General features: G+C 28.8%; 3 protein-coding genes across 4 annotated transcripts in view; 2 read left to right on the forward strand and 1 right to left on the reverse strand.

Annotated features, from left to right (window-relative positions):
- The window catches only part of LOC111035149 (coagulation factor X-like), a 20,264-nt gene extending 8,906 nt beyond the window's left edge, over positions 1-11,358 (forward strand). The window contains exons 8-11 of the mRNA XM_022316669.1: positions 3,318-3,503; positions 5,265-5,470; positions 7,241-7,501; positions 11,232-11,358. Of these exons, the coding sequence (XP_022172361.1) occupies positions 3,318-3,503; positions 5,265-5,470; positions 7,241-7,501; positions 11,232-11,353 (775 nt within the window). The 3' untranslated portion in view covers positions 11,354-11,358. The remainder of the gene's footprint in view (positions 1-3,317; positions 3,504-5,264; positions 5,471-7,240; positions 7,502-11,231) is intronic.
- An 808-nt stretch (positions 11,359-12,166) lies between these two features.
- LOC111035155 (U5 small nuclear ribonucleoprotein 40 kDa protein) lies at positions 12,167-15,127 on the reverse strand. Of its 2 annotated transcripts, XM_022316676.1 has the most exons (8): positions 15,044-15,127; positions 14,818-14,947; positions 14,563-14,736; positions 13,962-14,176; positions 13,643-13,846; positions 13,409-13,574; positions 12,769-12,867; positions 12,167-12,644 (listed from the first exon to the last, which is right to left on the reverse strand). In XM_022316676.1, exons 1-7 carry the CDS (start codon positions 15,125-15,127, stop codon positions 12,818-12,820), a joined length of 1,023 nt encoding a protein of 340 aa, XP_022172368.1. In that variant the 3' UTR covers positions 12,167-12,644; positions 12,769-12,817. The 2 variants fall into 2 exon arrangements, with proteins under 2 accessions (XP_022172368.1, XP_022172367.1); XM_022316675.1 differs by lacking the exon at positions 12,167-12,644 and having other exon boundaries at positions 12,712-12,867.
- A 384-nt stretch (positions 15,128-15,511) lies between these two features.
- LOC111035154 lies at positions 15,512-19,423 on the forward strand. The gene is made up of 6 exons (XM_022316674.1): positions 15,512-16,407; positions 16,472-16,608; positions 17,523-17,703; positions 17,793-17,843; positions 18,430-18,581; positions 18,930-19,423. The coding sequence occupies exons 1-6, from the start codon at positions 15,858-15,860 to the stop codon at positions 19,035-19,037; spliced, it is 1,179 nt and encodes a 392-aa protein (XP_022172366.1). The 5' UTR covers positions 15,512-15,857; the 3' UTR covers positions 19,038-19,423.
- Positions 19,424-19,836: the final 413 nt, after the last annotated feature.

The following is a 19,836-nucleotide window of genomic DNA, read 5'->3' on the forward strand; positions in this document are numbered from 1 at the left end:
TGCGACTGCAGTGAGTATACCTAAACATTTCTAGATGTCCTCGATGGCCGTCGTGGTTGAATTTAATCCACGTACATACCCATGAAATCCATCCGCTTTCCGTTTAGATTAACGCAAGACATTTATTTTAATATTAATATAATTGAAATTCGTGTCGAAGATATAATCTGTAATAAGTGTTATAAATAACCTTAATAATCTTAATAATTTACTTAAACGTTTTTATGTATTTTAACCACCCGAAATCTGCTGGTTAACAACTTTGGTAAACTATTGAAGCCCATAGAAAATTTTAAAAAACTCAATTAATTACATTTGGAGTTATATTTTCCTTGACACAATTTATTATACGACCGTCAGATCACAATTTAAATGTTAATTACATTTATTTAGAGGTTATATATTTTTAATGAGTACTTAGTGGAGTTAAATATTTGAGAAAACAAAATTAAAAATAATTTGAAGCAACTTAGTGTAATACAAAAAGAAACTCATTCAAAGGTCATCGCTCAAAGTTTTACTTTGATCGAGTATAGAAATAGAAATAAAATACTCCGTTCTAAATCATATCATTAAAACTAATAAGTAATTGATATAGGTTTAAACTTTTGAATTCGCTGTAAAATCTACCATGCTCTTACAAAATGTAAGGTTTTAAGTTATAACCAATACAACGATTAAAAAGTTACAACTCCTGATTTTAATTAAATCTATATTAATAATAAATTATTTGTTGATATTAGTTTGTTAGGTTATAAATCTTTAAACAAAAGCTCTTTAATACAATAACTACCATAAAATATTTTATTTATTTATTATTATGATTATTATTAAAACTTAACCTGGAATGCAACGTAATTTAAATTAAATGACTTAATAGATTATTTTTACACGATTTCGATCTCATATCATCACTGACCGAACCTATCAAATAGATAAAAACCTATAACCTAATCTCAAATATACATAATTCATTTTTTTCCCGGTAGATTTAGAGCACGAACCTTGTAATACTATAATATATACCCTATAATATATTATATATCATACGCGTATGGTATTATTCACGGTTCACCGTTCATTGACTGGAGATCACACATTTCTTAGATTCATATAAAAATAATGTGTTTAAAAAAAAATTATGTAGGTATAGGTTACTTATATATTATATACCTTTGACGTTTCTTGTCTTTTACACTTTTCTCTGCAGATTGCGTTAAGACCCAGGAGACTTCGCAATATAAGTATAGGTTGGTACTATATAGTTGTACACTGATATATACGTGGGCACAATAACCAGAAAAATAATTTATAGTATAAATATCAAACAGGAATTATATGCGTATAGTCTCGAGGGTTAGTAATGATATGGATACAAAAAGAAAAAATTATATTATATAATAAATTATTATATATTTATATCCTAGCGACCTAGTCCCTGGTTAATGATAAAACGTCCCTGCAGTAATACTGTATATGAAATATGTATAATATATAATACTCTATTATGTTATTTATCAGCTGTAAGTTGAGATAATATGATTTTAGGATGTACCTGAAAATATACATTTTTATGAAAATATTAACTAAAACGTTTTTTACTCAGCGTTGACGGTTATAGTAGGAATATTATGAGCTGCCCGCTGGGTATCCGTACTATTTAACAAAACACTTGTAATCAGTTTAGTTTTAAAATAATAAACAATCAGGAAGTATAAAGCAAACGACAAATACGTATATAAGTATAGGCACGTGTCAAGTTCTAAACGTAGTAGAAATGTTTTTATAATTTTTGACACGAAAATAAATTTTAAGTATTCACAACGTTCCTCCACAGCAAAAAAAGCACAATGATAATATTGAGTTCAAAAATCGTATTCACCAAATGAAATTTCAAAACTTGTCGGAAAACACACTTTGCGGAGAGAGCTGATAATTACTAACGTAAATTCTATTTTTGGAGTCACGACAGCCTGGGAGTAATATGATTTTAGTTTTTACACTTTGACGTTTTCGAAATTGAACTTTGTGTGTATAAACTGTTTTGACGTTTATTTAATTAAAGCCACTGTCGGAACAATGTTTGATAATAATTAATAATCATATTATTATGTTAACTATACAATTTAATGTCCAAATTTATGTGATGACCCTTAACTCATAAGATACCACGCTATAAATAAGGGTGTTGTACATCTAATTAATAATAGTGGTTTAGTTTTAGTGGTTTACTTTGCTTTTAATAAAAATGTTTCTCTGCACAGCAGGTCAGATAAAATATGATAATTTATTAAGTGTTGTTGTAGATAATATAATATGGTACCTATGACGGTGTCACAATAAAGTATAAAACAATTTAGAGATTCCCAAATACGATTGAATAACTATAATATAGTTAAAAAATTATTTTAAACATTAAAAGTAGGTAGCCAATACACATTTTCTGTTCTCAAGAAGTGTAATTGTGTAAATAAAATAGAAGTTTTTGTGAGTGCGTAACGTTACGTTTACAATGTTATATTTTTCTTCTGTGACCATTCGCAACACGCACCGAACTAACAATCTTGCGTTGTTCAGCGTTATAGGATAAATTATATCCTACTTAGTTTGTTTTTAATGTAATCAATCAATTTCGATGGTCTTATATAAAAATGCGAAATTAATCTTTAATTTACTTCAAAAGTTAAAACGTTCTTTCATGATTTTTTTATGGCCAAGATAGAATCTCCATAATATTATACCCATCATGTAACGTTAAGTCAACAGTCAATAACCACATTATCGTTCATCATTATTTAAATATTGTGTAGAGACCAGAAATAAATTATCCATAGGAAGCAATAATTAGACCCTTGGAAAATAATTTATTTCTTATTTAAAAAAAAATTGAACTATATAGACTTATCTAATGTAAATAATTTAATGTAAGCTTACAAACATCTGTAGTTCTTAAAAAATAAATAACGAGCCCGCACAAAATATTGGTGCTTGTCCGCTGTATAGACGAGAAACGGTTGTCGAATATAAACTATCTCGCAATTGGCTCACATTTATTTAAAATGATAACAATTTAAAAAAACTCAAAATTATTCAACATACAATAAAATGTACCGATGTTCGACACCGAACCAAAAAAAACTAGAATACATTTTAAACAGTTGAGAAATGTGACGAAATATTGTTTAGTAAGAAATAATTTCAATAGTTGTAACTAAATTCAAAAGCTGGAATAAAATATACACACCACGCCCAATACCACACTCGCGATGTTTGAGTACAAATGTTTAACTTTAATATATTTTATACCCACACGTTTTTTTGTACCAAAAATCAAAAACAGGTTGCGGATCTCCGAACGTCGACACGAAGATTGTGGGCGGCGAGCCGTCGGGTGTGCACGAATACCCCTGGATGGTCCGTCTGTCGTATTTCAATCAATTCTACTGCGGAGGGACGCTGATCAACGATAGATACGTGCTGACGGCCGCACATTGTGTCAAAGGGTACCTAAACTGCATATTTTATAGTATAACGACGATAGTTTTGATTGGTATGGTTGATAGATGGAAAGCACGGATGTGTTAGCATAATATTATGTTGAAATTTACTAGACACAAAATATTTTTCGTATATTTTGGGTTTTTTCGAGTTCGACTTTTTTAAATTTACTTTGATATGATACGAATTTGAGTACTCGGATAAAAAATATGAAAATTAAAAAAGTTCTTCGTAAGTCTTGACATCCCAAATAAAAAATATCGAATATATACATACTAAATAGTCACGATTTTTTATTATAAGCGTTCTAATACCTAAATAAGAATATTGAAAATATAAAGACAAAATTCTTTTTATAAGCTTTTGAATTTCATGTTTTGACAAAATTCGATAAAATAACAACATTTAAAAATTATTTTATAGTTAAAAATATATAAAATATTTTTACAGCTAAGGCTTGTTATAATTTAAAAATATTATTCACGGTACCTACTTGAAACTCTTATAAATATTACTATATTTTACATAAACAATGACATTTTCAAAATATTTTTTAATTAATTTTAAGCTATTGTCAATTTATATTTTTTATCATGAAACTATTAATCACAAAATAACACTATTCTACGTGGTAAATGTAAATCAGTATTGACTTGAAAGTTAACAACAATAATCCATGGGTAATGGGTATTTACAGAATATAAACAAATTAAAATTATTTGTGTATAATAAGTATAGGTATTATTAGGTAGGTACTTACATATTTTATATTAGTACATTTCATTATTTTAATTTTGTACTTACTATTTCGATGATTTGGAATTAATTGAGAATTCTGTGTTCTTTGTTCTTATGTACACTATATTATAGTACATTCATCACTTCAAAAGCGAGTCTTACAATTTCTGAAAATCGGATTTCGTCTTTCATTTATTGAATTTTTATTATTGTTTTGTGCGTACATTTAAAACTGTAAACACTAAACACAAAGATCCCATTCATATTTAAGTCAAATAAATACTTAGGTTTTCATATTTGAATTCTCATTATTTGTTTTGTATAACAAAAAGTTCAACTCCAAATATAACCCTTTGATGTAGAAAAATTCTTTGATATGATAAAACGGTTTCGTACCACTTTAATACGAATGGCGGGAATAGGGATTGAGTACATATTTACAATTTACAGTTTTCTAGTATCTTTATTTATAAAGTTCTATCTGATTGAGTTGATTCCTCAAGAAGTATAATGAATCATGACGAGTTTATAAACAAAACAATATACTAATAATACACTATACAATATAATATAGTTGAACTATTACAAAGCTAAAATAAACAATACTTAAACTGATGTATTATTATCTAGATAGGAACTTTAATAAATTCTTATAATTACTTTTGTACATGTATTTGCAGAGTTATATCATGGATATTTTCTCTAATCATGCGAACCTTGTATCACTTTTTCTTCTTTGATCAAATTTACTTATTGACTATTGTATTACCTATTTAATATATATTGTTAGTAAAATAATTGTAGGAAAAAAAGGCAAAATAGGAAAATAGGAATAATTTACAGCTATTTTTCTGAACTAGTATTTAATATAATTTATTCGAGAATTAACTAATAAAATAATTATCCTGTATTCACCATGCGGATATAAACAAAAAATACAACAAAACTACTCCGTTTGTATATGCTATACAATACTATGTAATGTATTATATAGAACGTCGCATAATATTATAAATGCAAATTTTCAGATTCTTTTGGCCGCTGATCAAAGTCACCTTTGGTGAACACGATTATTGCAATGCTACCAGAAAACCGGAAACCCGATTCGTCTTGAGGTCTATCGTAGGCGAGTTCAGTTACCTGAATTTCCAAAACGATTTGGCGTTGTTGAGGCTCAACGACCGGGTGCCGATGTCCGCGACAATAAAGCCTGTTTGTTTACCGACCGACTCAAGTGCGTTTTATTAAATAAAATTATATACCAATTCATTTAATATATGTTAATATATAGGTACTCAATTGTTCAGAGTAGGCACAGTGAGTTTTACAGATTTTTTCAATCTGAAATCCGTATTTTTAAATAGAACATTTTTATGAATGGTTTTCTTATTTAATATTAACTCTCAAGAGGTCTAACCATCACTATTTTGATCCGTTTTCACTTCCTGAAAGAGTCAGACTGACTTTTACTGAAGACTGGAAATAGCCAGTGAGGCGACCTTGTCTGTGTGACTGTGGGCGACCCTTCATTATAACTGAAAAATCATAATTTTCAAGTATAAAATGTGAACTGTTGATTTAAAACAAATAACACAGTGAAGTACGATCCAATTGCAGTGGCAATTAAGTGGGACCATAAAAGAAAGAAAAATGTTTATCAACTCCGATAAGTATGGTTGTACCATAGATAGGTACCTACTTTTAAATACATTTTAAAAACAATGTAAAATATTGTTTTTGTCGGTAACGAATTGAAATTGTTTAGTAACGGTGTATGTATAACATATACTTAGTTCGCGTATAAACCACAATCCGACGATACAATATATCTACGCCAAAGGCGTAATTAAGAATTTGTCCTTTTTTAGGGGGAATGGGAGTAGAAATTTTTTTACCATGAGTATACCAATGTTTATAAATAGGTATTTATAAATATATATATATACAATATGCTCAGAAATTTGATTTGAATATATTTTGAGGTGATATCAGCACAAAACCTCACAAATTACAAAGTAATAACAATATATTATATTATAAAGACTCTGGGGGGGGGAGATATTCCTCACTCATCCACCTTAATTTCGTTCCTTATCTACTCGTCTCCATGCCTACGTCGTACAATTCTAACAGCACATGGAGATCCTCCATTCATGGAGACGTGTGTCGGAAAAAAGTCCAATATACAGGACGCGGTTCCGTCCTGCAATTATTTATGAGCTTAAGGTTCGCATGCCAGGATGTCAACTTAAATAGTACACATGCATACATACTCCATCGCTCTGTACTTGTGGGCTTATACCTATATTGATTTATAGTTTAATTTCAGCAGACATTTGTTTTCGATGTGAATGTAAACGCAGAATATTATGTGCCTACTTAAACCTACATTATATGTATCGCAGAAATAGCTCTAGCCCACGTGGGATGGTCTGTGTTTATAGTCTCGCTATCGACTAATAACGACAAAAAATCATTTTCTTGTTTTGTCTATGAATATTCTATGGAAAATCGCATTCAAAGGTTTAGAAAACCTGTACTTATACATAGGTTAGGTCTAGGCTACAGACTTAAGAGTTGACCTTTTGAGGGTAGTTCTATACTCTGCATGAATATAATATAGAAAATCATATAAAAACGTCAATTCCAAAGTTTTCCTACATAGGTGTTCCCAGTTTCAAGCACACATAACAATAACCTTGACGATTCACAGAAAACAGATACCTATTATACTATTTTGAAGAACTAATAAAATTTAAATCGCCATCATAAGTGCCACTAATTCCTAGTGTCTGAATAAGCATGGCGATTATTAATATAGTACCTACAGTTTGCGTACGATAAATCCAGCTGTACTTAGGTACCAGTTTTATCAAAACTGTAATATTATTATAAAAAAGTCGCTCCACGGTGTATCATGTCGCTGACGATGATGAACAATATTATATTATAAACCTCGACGTGCCAATAATATAATAATACGACAGTATGAATGACGTTGCAGACGACACCTACAGTAACGGTGTGGCAAAGGCGGCCGGTTGGGGTACGCTGTACGAGAACGGAAGTACGTCGTGTCACCTGAGACAGGTGGACGTGCCGATAGTAGACAACGAGCAGTGCTCCAAGACCAACTACACGGGCGGACTGATCACGGAGAACATGATTTGCGCGGGTCACGAGATGGGTGGCAAGGACTCTTGTCAGGGTGATAGCGGTGGACCGCTGATGAGACTCATGGACAACAAACGGTTCGAGATCATTGGTAAGCGCACGGTTATTGCCATAATGTTCATAATCTACACCAGCGGTTCCCAAACTTTTTTAGTTCACGCCACTCTAAAAATTAAATATTTTTTTTAGAATAGTCAAAAAGTTTCAAAAAAAAACATTGTTATTTAAAAAATATCAATATTTACCTCAAGGCTCGCTCCTCCCCTGCCAAAAGCTCCCAATTCACAGTTTGGGAACCGCTGATCTACACAATATGTCTTAATATTATGCTGCGGCGAGAAGTTATGTGGGGGGGGGGGGGTATTTAGGAAGGAGTTGAATAATGGAACGGGATGCAAGAAGTAAAATGTTTATTGAACTAAACAAATCAATAAATATATTATGCAAATATTGAATTTATTTGATTGCGACAAATCAATCATATCCAAGACATTCATATTTTATTTTAAACTGCATATCATATGCCTTCTAGATGTCTAGATCGTATATACAGTATAATATTAAAATATAAATGCATGATTTAATAATTATAATATGTAACTATAGAGGGATCTGTCCCTTGCTCGGTTCACTCAAAGGGTGCATGTCGCACAATTGAGTACCTATCTTGATATTTAATATCTGTAATCTAAAATATTTTAAACACAAAAATATGGAAGGTAAAATAACCAAAACTTTACTAAATTATTTAATTTAATTTAAATTTAATTAGAGTTGTAAATTTTAAGAACCTATTTAATCAATAGTAATTATTATTACCTATTTATTTAATTTTTGGTTACCATGACCATTTGCAATTATTAAGTGGAAAATAAAATGTACAATATTTGTTTTCATAATATGGTATATATTTTTGACTGTGTATACAATTATTTTTCTGACCAAAATCGTTCTTGTCGTAGCAACTAAACGTCTTAAATAACAATAACTACAATTTTAATGATTAATCGATATTACCTAGCTGTTAGATATATATATTAATCTTTATAATATTATTTCTTAACTACTTGGCGTTATTTGAGATCAAACATTAACAAAAAATAATAAATAGCAATTTGTTAACCGATAAAAGTATAAGGTCTATGGTTAACATCCTCTTAAGCAGTGTCGTACACAGATATTTTCAATGTGAGCGATTAAATAAAACATATGTTATAATATATATAGAATGTATGTGTATCAAAATATTATTTTAATTGTTTTAATGTTTATACATCTAGTAAAAAAATACCAATTGGGATGGGGGGAACGACCCCCCTCCCCCCATTACTGCTAACGGTATTAAGATACCTAAATATTAAATTGTTTGTATTTTATAGAAACAAAAACAATTCATCTAATACGGTTATTTCCCTTCTCAGAAAATTGACTTGAAAAATACCATTATCGTTTACAAAAAACCTTAAACCTTTCCATACAATTCGATATAAAATTATAAATAACGTAATAAACACGGCGTCGAGCTTTTACAATATTACACGACCGTAAAAATCGAATTGCCGTGATGGCGGTACTCAGGTTTTAAAAGCAATTTAGCCGTGATGTCAACGTTAATTTAAGTTGTTACGCATCGCCAAGTCCCCCAATTAATTCTGAAAATATATAATTATTATTATTTTATACATTGTTACTAGTGACGTCAAACGTGAAACGAACGGAACATAATATTATGAAATCAAAAATCGTTAAAAAGGGTGAGGGGGAGGTAACTCTGCTATACAGTTGTAGGTGTAGAGCGTGTTATGATGTATTTGTTCAATTTGAAGTCAATGATGATATAATATCATTGCGTACCTACGCAAAATGGTTTCTAACGAAGATGGTCTGTCAGCCTATATTACAAATAATGATTTATGATGTATTAATTAAATAGATATTATAATCATTTATTTGACTACCTAGGTAAATACTACTGTATTAGTTACACGATTAGATTGAATACATTTTTGGAAAAAACTTTGCATTTAAATATATTATTAATATTTAATCATTAAAATAGTGTATATTATTTATATCATTTATTATTGTCATTAACTTCTGAATCAATATTCAATAACGATAAACATATAATTCCCTACCGTAAAACAATGGGAATAGTTTTCAAATCCCAAAAATTTCACATTTTCGACTAACAGCAAAATAACTACAATTGTCGTTTAAGTATCCAATATCGCTCAAATTTGAACTTAAAATTTCTATGAAAATATGTGTATTTATATGTTTTTTAGAATTGTCGTTTCCAGCATAAATTACTTATGAGCAATTTTGTAATAGTTTTCAAGACGAAGCTATACAAATTAAAAATTTAGTACATACATTTATGATTATTAATTAGGTACACATATCTTCAAATTTTCGGAATTTTGACGATTTCAATCAAAATTTTAACTTCAAATACTTATAAAAAAAATCGTGCTTATGTATCTTAAATATTTTGAATTAGATATTAAATTTTTACCGAAAATATGTATTCAATATTTATAAAAAAAAACTAAAATGTCTATAAATAGCTCAAAATATTTTGAAAATGTTACCAGGTACCTACTATCAGTACTATCAGTGGTGAATTTAAGGGGGGCACGAAAGGCTTATGCCCCCCCCCCCCATTGGCATAAGTTAACTTTTATTAATTCAATAGTGCTTATTTTAATTTTTATAATTTTATTGTTTATATTGTTTCGCTCAAACACATTACCTATATTAGAAATTCTCCCAAACGTCAACTTTTCTTTTTTTTGAAATTCTAAGAAAAAATTTTATTTCAGTGAAGAAAAGTTGTTGTTAACAAATGCTATTATATTTAAATTGTTCATTATTTATTTTTTTATTTTAATAATGAATTTAATAATTACCTAATACAATACTAATTAACAGATTATCAAATGTACCGCTTTTTCAGGCCTGTTGGACCTGTTTTAATTTTCGATATAGATTAAAGTACATTAATGTATATTGTATACATTAATACAAACATTCTATTAGCATTAAAAATAATAATCTTTGTAATAAATTAACATTGCTTAAAAAAGTTAGGATTAACTACATTTAATTTAATTATTATAATTCGAATAAAGTTTATTATTATGAATAAACTCGTTATAAAGTTACCGACGTTCGACGAACGCGACGTCGTCATTTCGGGAAAAAATCAAATGATAATATACACATTAAATTAAGTTTAATTTTAGTGTATTATACATTTGTACTTGTACATGTACCGTCCCATCCAAAACTAAATTAAGTTAATTGCCGGATACTTTTCACTTCTCTGTTATTATTTTTAAATAATAAAAATGTAATAATTAAATAATCTCTTTTTTTTCTCATCAGTGGTTTAAAAACGGTTTTCGGTTTTTGCGCTAGGCCAAGTAGCAACATATCCAAAATACGTCCCTGCCTACCACCAAGGAAATGACGCCTCTTACATAACGTCGCCCCAGACAAGCCTGTGTTGCCTGTATACATTTCTTACAATATTATTATTATTTAAATATAATCTTTAATAAATAAAAAAAATAAAAATTTAAGATTTAAGATCTGCGTTTTGGACTATGCCTCCCCCCCTCAAAAAAAAAAAAACAAAAAATTAAATCCTGGATCCGCCACTGCCTACTATTACTTTAGTTTTAGCGTCTCACTGTGTGTCTGCTTGTGCAATTATGCAATGCATTCTCTGCTAAAAACTATATGACAACGATAGTATACCTAAACGGCTTAAAGTACTCAATAATATTGTATAATGATATCCATGGTTTGTATAGGAATCGTGAGCTGGGGTCACGGATGCGCCCGTCCTGGATTTCCTGGAGTATACACCAGAGTTGCTAAATATTTGCCTTGGATCAAAGAAAACTCCAAAGAAGGATGCTATTGCTCGCAATAACAAAAGAACACAATACTAAGTATACGACTGGAAATTTCAATATATTATATAATATATACCTACCCAAACCTAACCTAACATGTTTGAACGATGCCCCATAATTTATTATAAATTTAAAGCTAAGCAGTAGTTATTACTTTATAATAATTAATATTTAATAGTAGGTATCTATAGTTGATAAAATGATAATTATTAATTATTGTGATAGAATTATAGAATACACTGGGTGCATTGTGGACTTAGAAATCTGACAATTAAAACTGAGGGCTTCAGCTTCAGTGCAGTAATGACTAATTCACTTTAGTAAATTTAAAATGATCTACACTAGTAGGTACTTTAAAAGTTTAAATTACAAAAACGGCTTAAGTGCTGCCATTAAGTAAATGTTAAGTAAAGGTGGCTTAGACCATTTATGTTTTGAATTGTATGGTGTATTGGTGTATGTTTGCAATCAATGTCATTAACTCAAATATTGTACATATTTTGTGGGTTAGTCCATTACATCACTGAAGGACTCAATTAAAAGTTGCATTATTTTCAGTATCCTATATTCTTATGTAATTATGTAAATAACAATTTGATTTCAAATGAAGATTAAATACAATAAATTATCAAATGAATATATTAAACAAGTATTATTTATTTTATTTTACACAGTTGCAGTAAATTTATATTTGATACAAATTTGTGTCTTTTTACATGAATAATAATTGATACACTAATTGTACACTTATTTAGTGTATTAACTATTTTTCCACCAAGTTATTAATATAAAAGGTAGCAAACTTCAAATAATTATTTTATATTTCTATTTTTAACACGTTGACTGCCATGCGACCGCCAATGATTATATCTGTAATATTTAAATTGTATACTTTTGCGACTGCCAGCAACCAAAAATGAATAAAGTTTTCTATCAGTAACTTTTCCATGGCACAATAATGTACTAAAAAGATCGAAGTGGCGTAGTGGGAATTGCCACAATTTTTTCATGTAATAATCATATTATTTTTTTATATATATAATTAAATGTTTTTACAAATACAATGATACATAAAAATTTGGAATAACATGGAAATATATGCTTGGCATACTAATAATACATATTGTTTGAGCACTGGTGATCACTGGTGACCGTTAACGTGTTAATAGAAAAATTATGCTTAATAAAATAGTATGGTATTCATTTCAACATTTAAATTGTTTGAAACCAGTGGTTTATACTTCCTCCATCATGAAAATATTTTACAGCTAAACCATTCATGAGACGATTAAAAAAAAAATCAATATTCTGAAAATAAAATATTTTATAATAGTTTATACACGTAGGTGGATTTTGAATAATATGAATACATAAATTATTATAATAGTCTGAGTTTAATTTAATAAATACAAAGTAATAAAAAGCTAAATACCTAACAAAAATTTAAAAGTTAAATATTGTCAGTTCAGTTTCAAATGGATTCAATCAAACTCGCCGAGGTATACAACTTTGTCACTAGACCCAGACATAACTGAAAAAAATAAAATATATAATTTAACAACTATGATTGTAGTTAATACTTTAATAGTGAATGCACATGCTGTATTTATCATTGTCAGGTAAGTGTTTGACTTTGTTTTCATTAGTGGCTAAGTACTATAAAATACAATGAGACAGTGTCTACACTCATTTATATTTGATTTTGATTAATTATTGATAAAATATATAATTTTAGTACAAACCTAGTCCTGATATGAGTTCTTGAATTTTAAGTTACTTTTTTTTATTAAAAAATTCTATTGATTCTATTGAAAATCCACAACAACTATATTTGTTTCCAGTCATCAAATAATTATACACAAATAAATATTGCGACACTTTTTTTATTTCTATATGTCACTTTATAAAATTCTAGCATGGTGTACCACAGGGTCTTGAAATATGCAGCATAACGCTGGTGTGAGACATGGCTAATGACCATCACTTTATTTTAAAATATTGCCCTATTTTAGTGATATATTAAGCTATCACTCTCTAACAAGGAAATCTATGGTCTTAATAATTTTACTTACTAATAGGTTCTTTTGGATGGAAATCTACATCATTTACACTTCCATTATGACCAGGTAACTTGTACAATATTCTACGAGTGTTGGCATCCCAAATATACACATATCTATCAGCTGAACCCGCTGACACTTTTGAACCATCTGGTGACCACGCACACCGCAATAAGTTCTTATAATAAAAAGTAGTAAACAATTAAATAAATATAACTATGCCCAATATACTTTTGATATTAGTACCTTTTCAAAATTATGAGTATGGCCTGAGAAGACTTTCAAACATCTATCAGCAGGTGCATAAGGTCTCACATCCCATATTCTCAAACTGTTATCCATTGCATTAGACAGTAAATAACAGCCATCGGGTGACAATTCAAGTCCAGTCACTGTATCTGTATGGCCAGGCAAACGATGAAGTAATGCGTTTTTACGTAAATCCCAAATCTAACACACAAAATTTTTTAAACATTAGTAAACTAGACTATTCTTTGAGTAGTAATGTTAGCACTGCTGTTGGTTAAAATTTAAAAATATATATAATATATAAATTACAAATTACTTTTATTTCATTATCTAGACCACCAGTTATGACTTGATCAGCTGTATCATTAAAACATACAGACATCACTTGATAATTATTATTGAAAGTAGTAACTGCATCGCCGCCTCGTTTTCTTGGATCCCAAATTTTTATAGTGCAATCGTCTGAAGCGCTTGTGATCATTTGAGGTCCACGTCTTGCAGAGTCACAGGAATTAACAAACCCAGTATGTCCTACAAAAACAAATTTAGTTAGAGAAGAATATTTTACAATTCGTTAAATAAATAAAATAGAAATAAGTAAACAGGAAGAAAAAAAATGAAAGATAAAAACTAACAGCTTACATATTATTTGAAATCAATACATTTTTATTATTTTCACTTAGGTAGTAAAAAAAAAAATGTTTAATTAATAATTGGGTATTTGTCTGAAGTTTGACTACATTCAGTAGTACAATAACAAAAAAAATTATTAGTGAATTTTTCAACTTTAGTGAACATTTAACTTTTATATTAGACAAATGCATTTAAATTATAACTAAAAACAAAAAAACTGCAAAACATTGAAATTCAGTAACTATTTATTAAGTAATCATTAACAACTGAATATTAAAATATACCTTTAAGTTTCTTAACTCTTTGGCCCTTATAAATATCCCAAAAAGAAACCGTCATATCGGTACTACTCGTGTAAATTAACGTTCCATCAGTGGAGAATTTCATATCTAAAACAGCTCCAGAATGGCCAGCGAGAACGCCCAAATTTTCACATTCACCATACACACTCCATATGACTGAAACATGTTTACTCAATTTAAATAAATTTACACAATTTGGACAATATTTATGAGATGCTACGACAAATGTGTACTTACAAATCTTTCTGTCGTAACCAGATGATGCAAGATACTCCCCTTCTGGATGAAATTTTGTAGCAAATATATCACCTTCGTGACCTTCCAGGGCCATGATGGGCATAAAAAGACTGGATGTGCGAACATTGCTCTGAAAAAAAAAAAACCGCAAATAAAATCAAAATCGACATAACTACATACGTATCAATCTTTAATTTTTAAAGCTACCAAGAATCTCAGAACTTACTTTGTCGGTCTTGAAATACTTTTCTCTGACCGATCTGTTCTGTTCGGCGTCAGCCAAAGCTATTTCGCTTTTGCGCTTTACCATTTTTATGGTGGAACAGTTCTTGTTTGAAATTTGATTTACTCGTCCACTATTTTTTTTTTTATACTAACGTCTAACATAAACAATCAATATTAAATAAGAAAAATTGTGGAATTAATGGTCCTGAGTTATCGACTTAAATTTCTGACTAGGTAATCTGTATTTCTGTTAATAGTTAATCTATTAGAAGTAGTTTTTAGTTTTTAATTTTTATAGTGTTTGTGTTAACTGTTAATAATGTTATTGTCCAAAGACGAAAATCGTAATGTAGACTGTAGAGCGTCGTAAAAGTTTTGCCCGGTCAGACGATTTGAGGTTATGTTTACCGGCATGAACATAAAAACGAAAATAAATTCTGATAACAGGACCGCTTGAGCGCTACGAGTACCGACTTTAGAGACTTTGAAGTGATAATATAAATATTATTCTGCATAATTTATTCGACATTCGAGTTGACTGTTTAGTAATTTTGTATTATTTACCCACTGCATTAGTTGTCGGTTTGTAATGTTTGTATAAGTATTTTTTGCTTGAAATTCGATGACGCACTATTCGGCTCAAAATATATTTATTACTGGTTGGCATTGGATTCGCTGAGTGTACCGACAGACTTGTCTTCCTCAATTTCTGTTTGTATTTGGCATTTGTTCAATTTTTCAAAACTTTATGCTTGCTTTATCATGTAAGATCTAGCTCGGTTGGACGAAACGAAAAATAATAGCGAAACAATAACATGATCCCGGTCGGGATACGGTTGATACTCGCCGGTCTGACCGTTGTCACATTGCAAATAGGAAATGTGTCGACGGCGCCAACCGAGAAAACTGTCAGTCAACTTATGATGTCATCTGCCAACAAGTCTATCAAATTTGGTCTATTGAACTATTTCAAAGATCTAAAACTCGACGACTTTTGCAATTTTCCATTACTGGACGTCAACAACTTCAAGATGGTAGAAAATGAATTTACTTTTCAGTGTTTTTGTACAGTAATTTACAACGTTAGCAATGAATTCGAACACAGTGTGGTGAATCCCATCGACTTAGAAGTAGCAATTAACATAACTAATGAACACAAGTTTAAAGATGAAACCATGTATGGCGTGTGGAAAAATGTAACTGAAATCTCACAACCGATGAAATTACTTATGGATCCATTGAACAATATAGCCAAATGGAATAAAGTCTGTTATAATTTGAACAATGAATTGCACACGTACTGTAAATTTTTAAATGTAGAGTTGTTACTCTTACACGATAGCCGTTTGGAAAAGTCTAAAACATGTAAGTATCTAAATACTATCTTATACTGTCTATGCAAAATTCTATATTTAATTTTTGCTTTAAGCTATAAAAAAAAATATTATCAATTCATCAAAAAACCTTAAAGAATCAGTTGTTCCTAGTGCCGTTATTGAAGATCCAAAAAAACCTGAGGGCCTACCTCAAATTGAAGTTGATAAATCTCCTAAAAATAAAGTAGACGTAAGTATAATAATATTTAAAAATAACCATATCTTATAATCAGGGCTCGTAAGTTTGTGCACTGAAAAATGTGTTAATTAGCGTGCATTCATGCACTAAAAATTCAGAAATATGCATTTATGCGCACTAACATTTTAAAATTATGCATGATATAAATAAATCGTTGGTAAATTTTGAAATAATAAAATGTATCTATCTTTTATCCAAATTTAATTTCTCTTCATTTTTATACATTTTACACCACTCAAAAATCTAACTTTACAGATCAACACTTTGTTGTCATTATTACATTATTATTATTATTATTATTATTAGATCCTGTGGTCGTACGAGAATAAAAAAATTCAAATAATTTGTTTTTTATGAAAAAAATATGCGCTAACAACTAAAAAATCTAGTACATGCTAAATATGCCTTTACACCCAAAATATGGGAAAATATGCTCTATTAAACTTTACATATTTATATCTATTGTTATAAAACAAATTTGTATCTCAGTTAGTATGTTTTCCTGTGTTGCAAGAAAAACATGCAAATGCTTGAACTTACGAGCCCGGCTTATAACATTTCTTAATCAATAAGTTTGGTATATTATACAGTTACATTTAGTAAATAACTACTAGATACTTTTGAAATCAAATTAATTTAAGTTATACTTATGCGGCAATGATACTAGGTATAAAATATATTTTTAATTGTTTATTTAAGAATTGAATTTTTGTATTAATAATACTGATTTTGTTTAGTTAACTTTGTAGAGAGTAGAAACTCAATCAACTATATTTAACATCATTTTTTCTTGAATACACCAATGTCAACCCAATTTTATATAGATATAATATAGTAATATGTAGTTAGGATTAATTCAACTAATTCTTAGGACTAATTCAATAATTGACTAAAATATTATTTAGGCAGACGATAATCAAAAATTAGTTGATGTCAATAATGATAGTAATAATGACGAGGAACTCCCGGCAGAAGTACCAAAGGATAATAATACTAACCTTGAAGAGGATGAAACTGCCACTGAAGATGAAAAACAAATTGAAGAATTAGAGGCCCAAACTCCAATTGATTCTAAACCTGATTCAAGTGAGTACCTATTTAATATCCATAACCATACTGTCTTAGATTTGATGTATTATTTATAATTCAATATTATATATGTGTATTTCTTTTAGAATCTAGTGTTGATTATCCTAAAGAGAATGATGGTACCATTAACCAATCAGGTAAACTTAGTTTGTTTTGTTTTCAAATTGCTAAACTGAAAATATATATTTTGTTCATACTTTTGTTGATAATATTTATTTTTTATTAATTCTTCAAGAAGATAACGGGCATGACTGATCAAGTTCATCTCGAAGCCCATTAATTATGGTGTTTATTGTACCATTTTTATCAAACTAAAATAACGATTAATTTGTAATTATTTTAATCACTATATGAAACTTAAATTAATTTAAATATATTTTTATAATAAATTATACTTCAGTATATAGCAATGTACTTGAATCATTAATGCAATGAGTAGGTAATTTTTCAAAACAATACAACATAATATTATTTATAATATAATTTTATATATTAGTATAATATACTTTATATACACTGTTAAATTAACAAAATAAAATTCTATTGATATGTTATAGAAATTATAGGTACCACCACAGTTCTTAGATTATACTTAAATACAACATGAGAATAAAGTATTTTATATTGTTGTTTAAAATTGTTGCAATAGTAACATTTTTTATTTTGGCATATATCTTGAGATTTTTAAAATTAAAATAATATACATGCATCATATTTTTGCAGAGACCAAAGAGGTTGTATCAAGATTGGGTCTTAAGCCTAAATTTACAAATCCTGCGTTTGGCGATACGGAAGACTCACACTTCCTTTTCTACTTCAGCATAATGACTATACTATCAATGCTGTTTTATTTAGCGTTATACAATAAAAAAAAAGTAAGCAAACAATTTTTAAAACTAATTTTTTTCTTGAATGTTTTTTTTTGAATTGTAAATACATTCTAATGCCATGTCCCAGCTGATTTGCATGCATGCGGGATAAACAAAATAGTTTGCAATCATCACATACAGGCAACGTATTGTAGAGCAGTGTGGTCAGAACAGAAATCACACACACCAGTTAGGACATTACATTAAAATACATTTAATAATAAATTATTCGACATTATCTAACAAAAATAAATAAGAAATATATCGTAAATAAACATGTTTACATAAAAGATTCTTTATCACCTCTCTCTTTCTCTCTTCAAACTATTCTTAAAAAACATTATTTCATTTCAGATAATAGCACTTTTAATTGAAGGGCGGCGAAGTACTAACCACAGAAGGCGACCAAATACTTCAAGTTATTCAAAAGTAGAGACTGATGACGGATCAACTGTGTTTTGATGAAACGTATTATCTTTAGCGATTTATATTGCAAAAACAGAATTAGTTGTAGATTCTCAATGTTGTGATGTTGAGTGGTTATTGATTGAAGAATTTCCTATAACAATTGTCGAATTTGTAATGGGAGATATATATTAATAAGTTAGAAAAAAACTGTGATGAAAATATGTGTACATAAATTTTATGACTTTTTTTAGGAACCTTTAGTTTTTATTTTGGTATTAATTATAAACTGTGGATCTTTACTTTTTAACTGTCCAAAAAATAAAAACAAATACTTAAATGTGTAATAAGTGCATAGTTTTGTCTTTTGTATTAAAAAAAAAAGAGCATTTTATATAATATACTTAATACATCTCTATATATAAAAGTAAAATGATCATCTATCTATGTTTGTTCTTTTTATACTCCTACGCATTAAGTTAACCACTCCAAGCATAGAGATTAAAACACTTGTTATACAGGGTGTAACTGAAAGAACTGACTAATGGAATAAATTGTTAAAAATTGTAATGACTATTTAAAAAAAAAAATTATTAATTGCATACATTTTTTAATTTTTTTTTCTTTTGAAACTGAAAACTCAAATTTTAAAATGTGATTCAAAGTTTTTGAAAAATTTCAAAATATCCAATTTTTAAATCTTATTATTAGAAGAATTTTGATGGTTAAAACATTTATCTAAGTCAAGTAATTTATTTTTCGGAGTAAATTAATTTAAAATGTAATAATTTTTTTCAGAATATTATTTTGACATCAGCTTTTTTTTAAAATATTATTATCCATATAATTTTCACAA

Source organism: Myzus persicae, unplaced genomic scaffold, assembly GCF_001856785.1.
Source record: "Myzus persicae strain clone G006 unplaced genomic scaffold, MPER_G0061.0, whole genome shotgun sequence".
Lineage (NCBI taxonomy): Eukaryota > Metazoa > Arthropoda > Insecta > Hemiptera > Aphididae > Myzus > Myzus persicae.

Coding starts and splice junctions, on each gene's coding strand:
- LOC111035154 (XM_022316674.1), top strand. CDS start 15,858: ATGATCCCGGTCGGGATACGGTTGATACTCGCCGGTCTGACCGTTGTC. Junction 16,609..17,522: donor CTCCTAAAAATAAAGTAGAC/GTAAGTATAATA, acceptor AATATTATTTAG/GCAGACGATAATCAAAAATT. Junction 17,704..17,792: donor TGATTCTAAACCTGATTCAA/GTGAGTACCTAT, acceptor TATTTCTTTTAG/AATCTAGTGTTGATTATCCT.
- LOC111035155 (XM_022316676.1), bottom strand. CDS start 15,127: ATGGTAAAGCGCAAAAGCGAAATAGCTTTGGCTGACGCCGAACAGAAC. Junction 14,948..15,043: donor AGTATTTCAAGACCGACAAA/GTAAGTTCTGAG, acceptor TTTTTTTTTCAG/AGCAATGTTCGCACATCCAG. Junction 13,847..13,961: donor GTCTAGATAATGAAATAAAA/GTAATTTGTAAT, acceptor TTTGTGTGTTAG/ATTTGGGATTTACGTAAAAA.